Genomic DNA, 10,294 nt, shown 5'->3' with positions numbered 1-10,294 from the left:
TAGAGATTTTATTGTTCTGTTGTATTATACCACATTAATTTTTATATATTCTGATTTTAGTGTTTTTGAATACTTGGAACCAGATTGTATTCATTTTCACGGTTGACCACAACACAATAATAATAATAATAATAATAATAATAGTAATAATAGTAATAATAGTAATAATAATGACTTTGGTAATACACAGTGCTTCACTCCCTTCTCAGCTTCCTTTCTGGAAGAATCCTTTCTTGGGAGGTGTTAGCTGGCCCTGATTGTTTCCTTTGTGGAATTTCCAATTTCCCTGCTCTTTATTTACTGTCCTGGTTTTAGAGATTATATTGTTCTGTATTATTCTATCCCAGTAATTATTTCATATTAAAGTAGAATCTCACTTATCCAACATTCGCTTATACAGTGTTCTGGATTATCCAACGCAGTCTGCCTTTTCATAATCAATGTTTTTGTAGTCAGTGTTTTAAATTCATTGTGATATTTTAGTGGTAAATTTATAAATATAGTACAGTAGAGTCTCACTTATCCAACATAAATGGGCCGGCAGAATGTTGAATAAGCGAATATGTTGGATAATAAGGAGGCATTAAGGAAAAGCCTATTAAACATCAAATTAGGTTATGATTTTACAAATGAAGCACCAAAACATCATGCTAGACAACAAATTTGGCAGAAAAAGTAGTTCAATACGCAGTAATGCTATGTAGTAATTACTGTATTTATGAATTTAGCACCAAAATATCATGATATATTGTAAACATTGACTACAAAAATGCGTTGGATAATCCAGAAAGTTGGATAAGCGAGAGTTGGATAAGTGAGACTCTACTGTAATTACTACTACTTTTTCTGTAAAAATTTGTTGTATAATATGATGTTTTGGTGCTTAATTTGTATAACGATTACCTAATTTGATGTTTAATCGGCTTTTCTTGAATCCCTTCTTATTATCCAATTTATTCACTTATCCTGCCAGCCTGTTTATGTTGGATAAGTGAGACTCTACTTTATATTTTATTTTTGTACTGTATACCGGCATTGAATTTGCCAGATTGTGAGCCGCCCTGAGTCCCTTCGGGTGAGAAGGGCGGCATAGAAATGATGGAAATAAATAAATAAATAAATATTGATAATCTTATATTATCTGCTTAGAACTGGATTATATGAGGCCCCTTCTTCACAGCTGTATAAAATGCACACTGAAGTGGATTATATGGTAGTGTGGAGGCAAGATAATCCAGTGCAAAGCAGATAATATAAGATTATAAATGGGTTATATAGCTGTGTGGAAGGGCCTTGAGTCTACACTGCCATATAATCCAGTGCAAATTAGATAATCTGTGGAAGAGGCCTAAGTGAGGCCCAAGTCTGCCTGTCCCCTGGGCTGAGTTGGTTGCTAGGAGACCAAGTGGGCAGAGATTAGCCCTCTAACTGGCAGCAATTGGATAAAAATAATTATTCCTTCTAATTCCCTCTAATTAGGACTTTATTTTTCTTTTCTTTTTGTTGTATCAACCTAGAGGCGTGGATGATGGGTTGTGTTGTCAAATTTCAAGGTTGGGGGCCTGTAGTTTTGTTGTTTTGTTGGTCGCAGGGATTGCATCACTCTTTTATATATATAGATACATATTAAAATGTATTTCTATAAAATACATATTAAAATACACAGAACAGAGTTCTTAATGTTTCTTTCTTTCTTAATGTTGGTCAAAGGTTTCTCCTTAATCAGCAGTGTCAGCCATGGCTAATTTGCAGATTTTCATCAGCTGCTCTCTTCAATCTTGTCCCTTCCATCCCTGAGGATATGTAATTCTTCTTGTGGTTATCACATATTGTAATAATTTTCCAAATTTATTTGAGTCCAATATTTCTGGACTTTACCGACACATATGGTAAAGTGCCCCAGCATAGTGCTCACATCTCCAACATTTTCTAGAGCTCTCCTTTTGACAAATACCATCTTTCCATAATCTTATAACATTTTTCTTTCACAGCAAGAGCTTTTTCAAAGTAATCTGGTCATTTGTTTCTCAGAAAGCCCCTATGAGCCTTAAGCAAGCCCTTTCCCTTCTTGGACTCTGGTTTCATTAACAACATAATGCTGGGTGGATTCTGGCTTGGTGGTCCAGAAGTCCACCCTGAGTGAGCAATTAAGCAAACTTTATATAGAATTCTTACAAAAATATGCAATGACCATAAAAGGCAAGCAAACCCACCATTTCCAAACTACAGTACCTATGTTTTTCTCATGTGTATTTTATTCCAGTGTTGTGTCTGTTGTCCGAAGAACGTGTCTAGATGTTTTGCAGTATGGTTCAGTCTGTTTTGGGGAGACCTCCCACAAGCTGATATTTTTCAGATATGTTGAACCTTAAACCTTTGTTTATAGAGTTCAAAGAGGCCTCATGGGTCATGTAATCTAACCTCCTGCCAAGAAGCAGAAAAATCACATTCAAAGCACCCCTGACAGATGGCCATCCGTCTGTTTAAAAGTCTCCAAAGAAGAGGCCTCTCTTGCCTTGTAGCTGTAACCGGTGGGAATTGCAGTCCAAAACATCAGTTTGGGCAAGGCTAAAGTGAAGCATCCAAAAATGTTTTATGTTCTGTTATTGGAAGTTACATGATTCAGTTTGGCTCCTCAGTTCTTCTCATTTCTGGATAGAGTAACCAGGATGAAACTGAAAAGAGCTTCTGTGCCTTACTTCTTGTTTAGTAGGAATTTCAGCAGGTTCCTATGGGTTTTCCGAGCTGTATGGCCATGTTGCAGAAACAGTCTCTCCTGATATTTTACCCACATCTATGGCAGGCATCTGTTGGAAATTAGGCAAGTGGGGTTTCTATATCTGTGGAATGTCCAGGATGAGAAAAAGAACTCTTATCTGTCTGAGGATGCCTGCCATTGTTGTGGGCAAAACATTAGAAGAGAATGCTTTTGGAACATGGCCATACAGCCTGGAAAACTCACAGCAACCCAGTGATTCCAGCCATGAAAGCCTTTGACAATAACAATTTCAGCAGGTGTTGCTTGATACCTGTTTGCATGGCAAACAACACCTGCTGACATTTTTTCTTCTATACCAATGATTCCCAACCTTTGGGCTTCCAGGTGGTTTGGACTTCAGCTCCCACAATTCCTAAGAGCTGGCAAGCGGGCTGGGATTTCTGGGAGTTGAAGTCCAAAACACCTGGAGGTCCAAAGGTTGGGAACCACTGTTCCATACATAGCCATTTAATCTACAGGACCACGCCCTCCAGTTTTCTATCTAGCAACCCTATTTGCACTATTGGATTCTTCCAGAAATCTTCAAAAATAGTGCAAAACAGAATCCATTACAATGCTCAAGATGTAGCATAAAACTTAGGAATAGGTGGCTGTTAATAATGCAAAGCAAGTTAAGAGAAGTTTTAGCTGTAATTTGTGGGCTGTCACAAAACAGCAGCAACCATGCACATTTAGGTTGCTTTTGGGTAGCTTAGAAGAACCTCAAAGTCACTGAAATATAAAAACACAAAAGGTAGAGGAAGAATCCTGCAAACAGTTCAGTAAAAAGCATATTCAAGGCTAATGGGATGCTAACTGCTGTAGGGAGTGGAAAATGAGATAAGGATAAGAAAATGCCCTACCCTGCAGCATTTTTTTGCTATAGACCCTCACTTATCATTCTATGTTGTTCTTCCAAAAGGCGATGACTCAGTGCAGGAGAGAGAAACCAACACTGGACTGGAGACACCTGAGCCAGAAGAAGGAGCAATATTGAGAAAAATAGGAGGAAATCCTTTTTGTGCTCCCAAGATGGAAGAGATGCCCACAACCCTTCAGAGTGCCGAGAGTGCGCAGGAAGCTGTTCAGGGGAAATCATCCAAGGAGAATCCATACAAATGTGCACAGTGTGGACAAAGTTTCCATAAGCGGTCGCAGCTGATTATTCATGAGAGGATTCATGCCAGAGAGAAGCCGTTCACTTGCAATAAGTGTGGCCAGTGTTTTTCTTCCCATCCAGACCTTCTCAGCCATGAGGAAAGCCATGCAGGAGAGAAACCGTACCCATGCTTGGACTGTGGGAAGAGTTTCCGTGAGAAAGCCTACGTTATTCAACACAAGAGAGTCCACACGGGGGAGAGGCCCTATGCATGTTCTGAGTGTGGAAAGAGCTTCTTTCGCCGAGGGTCACTCATTTTGCACGAGAGAATGCATACTGGAGAGAAGCTGTACAGATGCCTGGACTGCGGGAAATGTTTCACCCGGAAGCCACACCTTGCTGTACATAGGAGGATTCACACAGGAGAGAAGCCGTATCAGTGTTCGGACTGTGGGAAGAACTTCACTGTCAAATCTGCTCTCAATGTGCACATGAGGACTCATTCTGAAGAGAAGCCTTTCCAGTGCTCAGATTGTGGGAAGAACTTCAGAGAGAAAGGAAGTCTCAACATCCACAAGCAAAGCCATACATCCGAGAAACCATTCCAGTGCTCCGAGTGCGGGAAGTGTTTTTGCTACAAGGCGTCTTTTCGGAGGCACAAGAAGACTCACGCGGAAGGGACGGCCCTGAAATCCCACGACTGCCCAGAATGTGGGAAGAGCTTTGGCCGCAAAGATTACCTCATCACACACCGGAGGATCCACACGGGAGAGAAGCCTTATGTGTGCCCTGTGTGCGGAAAGAGCTTCAATCACGGGGCGACTCTTGTCACTCATAAGAGGACCCATACGGGAGAGAAACCCTATGAGTGTTCGGAGTGTGAGAAAAGCTTCAAGCAGATTTCAGGCCTTATTACACATCGAAGAACTCACACGGGGGAGAAACCATATGAATGTCCTGACTGTGGTAAAGGCTTCATCCTGAAATCGTACCTGAATGTCCATAAGAGAATTCACACCGGAGAGAGGCCTTATCAGTGCTCACACTGTGGAAAGGGATTCTTGAGTTCCTCTTACCTTTTGATGCACGAGAAAACCCATACCGGAGAGCGGACACATACCTGCTCCGACTGTGGGCAGAGCTTTCATTGGAAACGTTCCCTCGATATGCACATGAGGAAACATACCGGGGAGCAGATTCTCCATGAATGCACCCTCTGCGGCAAAAGTTTCACTTGGTCGTCGGCCTTGAATGTCCACATGAAGACGCACACGGGGGAGAAACCTTATACGTGTTCTCAGTGTGGAAAAACCTTCAGTGGGAAATGGATCCTTATTCAGCATGAAAGGACCCACACAGGCGAAAAACCCTATGATTGTCCCGAGTGTGGGAAAAGTTTCCATGCCAAATCATCGTTCTTTGCACACAGGCGGACCCACACGGGGGAAAAGCCGCATGAATGCACCGAGTGTGGGAAGAGCTACAGCGTGAAAGCCAATTTTAAGGCACATGTGAGGACCCATACTGGAGAAAAGCCCTACGAATGCTCCGACTGTGGCAAAACCTTCTGTAAGAAAGACCACCTCGTGACACACAGGAGGACCCACACGGGGGAGAAGCCCCACCAGTGCTCCGAGTGTGGCAAAGGATTCAACTGGAAAGGTGGCCTCATCAATCACATGCGGATTCACACCGGGGAGAAACCCTATGCCTGTGCCAAATGTGGGAAGTGCTTTCATAAAAAGGGACACCTGGCTCGGCATGAGATCATCCACACGGGGGAGAAGCCGCATGTCTGCTTTGACTGCGGAAAGAGCTTTAACCAGAAAGTTGCCTTGATTGTCCACATGAGGACGCATACGGGAGAGAAGCCGTACAAATGTTCCCAGTGTGACAAGAGCTTCAGCTGGAAGAAATCCCTGATCACACACAGTGCTATTCACACGGGAAGGAAGCGCTATCAGTGCTCTGAATGCCCAGAAAGCTTCAGCCGGCGTTCTCAACTGGGAAAACACGAAAGGACCCACACAGGTGAGTGAAGCTCCGTGGAAAAATCAATTTAAAAGGGAGAGCCCATGGTGAGATCTTTGGAGAGAGGACCTTAGTTTAGCACAGTGGTTCCCAACTTGTGGGCCACGGCCCACTGGTGGGCCTTGAGACCTAAAATAAGGTCTGCAAAACATACGGGGAAAATTGTTTTGTCCTGCAAAGTTGTTATTATTATTATTATTATTATTATTATTATTACTATTATTATTAGCTCCCATTGCCACACATCAATTGTAATGGGAAAGTAGTCCTTCGTAAGACCCTATTTAGTCCCCCAAAGTTGTTGTTGTTGTTATTAAAATCATTAGGGACAGTTTCTTGGGTCTCACACTCCACTTTTTGTATTTTGTGAACCTCAGCCCCCTCCCCATCTTTCTTTTTTAACACGAGCATTAACAAAATCCACAGATAACAACACAGCCCAACCAAAAAATAATATATATTTTTGGTGTTTTCGCTTTTAGGCCTGTTCCTGGAGTTATTTGGGGTGCTGATTCAGAAAATTGCATTGGATAGACCACATCAGCTCTAGATGATTAAATACGGTTTTCTGTGGGTGAGCAGATGGCGACTGCTGGATGGCATATGTATCTATCAGAAACAAGAGCTGATGAGGTCTGTCCTATGCATTTTTCTGAATCAGCACCCCAGATAACCAAACCAAATCTAAAGTTGACCAAAAATTGATTCGTAACTGCAAAGATGTCAGAAAGGGGGAGAAATCTTTTTAAAAATCCCACCTCTGACACCGATTGCGGAGACATGGAGGTGGAGGTTGTTTTTATTAATTAATTATTATATATTTTATATCCGCTGCCACCAGTTATTAAAGATGTTTTTATTTAAAAGCTGCCACCAAATTATAGAGGTTTTATAATGCTGCCACCAAATGTCAAGGGGATCATCAATTCTTGCCACCACTATAGGAATATTTAGCCACTGGCTACTTAGAGAGGAGACTTTTAAAATTTTATTTTTCTTTCTTCTTCTTGTTTATTCTTGATGTGTGTATATATGACAGAGACTGAGATGTTTGAGAGAACAATAACACGTTTATTGAGGCACAAGCTTAATGGTTACAATTCTCACTTAGAGGCACTTTGATTGACAGTTGCAAAGCTAGAATGAGGTGATTCAAACTTCTTAAAATATCACTTCTTTCTCCACTGCTTTAACTTGCAGTCACCCTGTGAATTTCAATCACAGACTATCTCTTCCTTATCTGGAAACAGACTACCTTAAAATAAGCCACCAAACTTATTTTTAAACTGACTCAAACTCTTGAGTCTCCCTGATCCCCTCAACTGAGAATCAGACTTCCCTGTACCTTATCAGAGCACAGACTACTTAAAATCAACTTTCCCTGTGGTTCTCTGACCACAGACTGAGTTTCCCTCCAAATTCTGCTCTCTCTTCAGCTAAACGCAGTTGGCTCTTGCCCCCTTCTCCATGGCAACCACTCATGAGTGCAGAGTAACTGAAATACTGACTCTTTTAAAACACAGTTAAACATGGCATCTGTAAACTAAAAAAAAATATCACGCTTCGTTACAGTAACTCTTTTGGTACTAATGTTGGAGAGTGTCTTTGGTCAAAGTGGTCCCTGTTCAAGTAAACCCTGGTCAAAAAAAGGTCAGGAACCACTGGTTTAGCAGGTGAGGAATTTGAGCAATGGATTCAAATTGCAGGGAAAGAGATTCCACCCAAACATTAGGAATAACTTCTTGGTCGTAAGAGCTCATCAGCAAGGTACTATGGGAGTATGGTAAAAATTTCCTTTTCTGGAGGTTTTTAAGCAGAGGCTGGATGGCCATCTGTTGAGAGTGCTTGGCTGGTATGTTTTTACATGGCAGGAAGTTGTAGTCTCTTAGCTATGATTCTATGATCCCATGTTCTAATTCCCAGAATCCCCAGTTAAAAGGCTCTCTGGTAGCAGCAATATTGATACCAATTCTTTCGCTTGGTTGATAACAACAACAAAACCAGAATCTGAGAAAATTACTTTTTAATGCAGCCCCCATGGTGGGAAACCATGCTGACTGCGGGTATCAGAAAAACAAAGAGATTTCCAAGCTGCAGGGAGGGTGCATTGCTGGTACGGATCCTATGTCAGCCTGAAGCTTGTAGCAACACCAAGTGATTGGAATATAGCTTCCATTTAATTACGCATAATAATTACGTAGGTTGTTAGGAATTCTGGGAGTTGAAGTCCAAAACACCCGGAGAGCTGAAGTTTACCCATTCCTGCTCTAGAGAATTCTAAGAAATTGATATGGTATTCCTCAGTCATCCAAGGCAGCTGCTGATGGCTGCCATTGCCAGCAGAGAAAAGAGCTTGTGGGATCAAACTTTTTTCTGCAATCAACAGCAGGGCATTGGATTTATTTTTATTTATAGACCTTAGTTTTATCCCATTTTTCTCCCACCATAGAGACTCTTTACCTTTGAATGTTTTCATATGGAACATTACCCACCATAGCTCAACACTATGAAATCCTGGGAGTTTTAGCTTTACAAGCACTTCTGGAACATGGCCATACTGCCCAGAAAACTCACAGCAACCCAGTTTTTCTGTCATTTTATGCATTTCATTAGAAGACTCCCAGGTTTAGATTTGCATCCATGAAAGTATAGCATCTCTTAACCAATTTTTTTCCACGCTAGTGTATAATGTGAGAAACCTCCTATCATCTTCCCACATCTAGGGTTGTCTGTAAAATTTACCCCAAGATTGCTTCCTGCCTTTTAGGTTTTGTTGCTGTCTCTTCAGATCTTGCAGAACTCTCTGTGGAAGAAATCAGCACCGCTGTGGTAAGGAAAACTCCAATTATTTTGTTTTCTTACCAATAGAAAAGATCTCTTAAATGTCATGGTTAAATGTCTTTAACCAAAAGAGAAAACTTCAAGGGATCTGGAAGGAGGGTTTCTCAGTTCCAGGGCAGACTATACACTACACTAGACCTGAAAATATTTTTAGAAATCATATCTTGATATAATTTGGGGGATGTGTTGGTGGTCCGTGCACTGTGACAACTATGCAAAGGATGAGGAAATGCATTTTTCATAATAAAATTGAAATTTGGTGTGGGGGGGGGGGGGGAATGCAGGGCCTTGTAGATTGCAAGAGCTGAACTTGCTAGAAATTGTAAGAGTTGAAGTCCAAAACACTTGAAGGACAGAAGTTTGCCTGTGCCTGTTCCAGATGGTGCCAGGGTCTAAGGTTGCCCACCTTAGATTCACATCATCTGGAATCATTAAGTCCCAGAACTGGAAGAGACCCCAAGTTCCATCCAAACACAAGGAACTATTGACATTGAGTTTGATAAGAGATGCTTGGGAGAAACAAAGGACCATATCACATTAGCGTTCTAAAGCGGAGGCACCCGCTTTGCTACTACTTGATTTGCCCCTGCAGAATTATGGGAAATGTAGTTTAGCGAAGCCAAGGACCTCTGGCTGAGAATGCCAAAGGCCCTGCCCTAGATTACATTTCCCAGAATTCTGCAGGAACAAACAGGACAATAGCAAAACAGATGCCTCCGCTTTGGAACGCTAATATATCATCCAAAGAGGTTTTTCTTTTCCAAGAATGGCCCTACAAGAACAGTACGCTAACATCGGCACATACTTCCAGTCCTTATTGGAGGCTGCTTCCAAGTGTAATTCACATTATATGTCCCCAAACTGGCTAGTCTTTACCTGAAAGATGTTCCCCACCCCCATCCAGTCCAATAGTACAGTGTTCCCTCACTTATTGCAGGAGTTATGTTCAAGGACCATCCGCAATAAGTGAAAATCCACAACTATAGGGACACTATATTTATTTTAATATTTATACATTATTTTAGTAGTTATACACTATTTTAAGTCTTTATCAACCAATCGTTTGTTGATAAATTGCCTCCTTCTCCCGTTGCCGCTTGGGCTCCTTTTCTCTCCCTTCGGCTTCTCCTTCCTCCCTTCCTTAGGCTGTAAATTGTAATTTTTTATTATTTATAATATTCTTTTAGAGTATATTGAAAAACCGCAAAACAACGAATCCGCAAAAAGCAAATCGCAAAGTAGTGAGGGAACACTTTACTTACACTGTCAGACTCTGGAAGAACTTGGGAGTTAAAATCAAGCTCACAGAATAAATCGCTGGAGACAAGTGGTTTATTCTTTCTTTCCACAATCCTTGAAAAGACAGTTCTAAAGTTTTCGCACTCAAACCTCCTGTATCAGCCGCAATTCTCATACGCCCCCTAGTGGACAAACACTGTGTCCACAGTCTGTTAACTGCAGTTTCAATTTCCCTCACAAAACAGAAGTCTTATTTACACTACTTTCCCCAACTGTTCCCAGCCTTCCTCCCCCCACCTCCCTTCTTTCTGTCAGAGAACCGAAGC

General features: G+C 41.5%; 1 protein-coding gene across 3 annotated transcripts in view; it reads left to right on the top strand.

Annotated features, from left to right (window-relative positions):
• Positions 1-10,294, top strand: part of LOC103280960 (zinc finger protein 585A) — a 38,039-nt gene that overhangs the window by 24,883 nt on the left and 2,862 nt on the right. For all 3 annotated transcript variants that reach the window (XM_062973324.1, XM_062973322.1, XM_062973323.1), the window contains exons 9-10: positions 3,681-5,888; positions 8,656-8,717. In XM_062973324.1, coding sequence (XP_062829394.1) covers positions 3,681-5,888; positions 8,656-8,717 — 2,270 coding nt within the window. The remainder of the gene's footprint in view (positions 1-3,680; positions 5,889-8,655; positions 8,718-10,294) is intronic.

The sequence above is a fragment of the Anolis carolinensis genome, chromosome 2 (assembly GCF_035594765.1).
Source record: "Anolis carolinensis isolate JA03-04 chromosome 2, rAnoCar3.1.pri, whole genome shotgun sequence".
In the NCBI taxonomy this organism is placed as follows: Eukaryota; Metazoa; Chordata; class Lepidosauria; order Squamata; family Dactyloidae; genus Anolis; species Anolis carolinensis.
The sequence above is the reverse complement of the archived record's forward strand: the minus strand, read 5'-3'. Positions and strand labels throughout refer to the sequence as shown.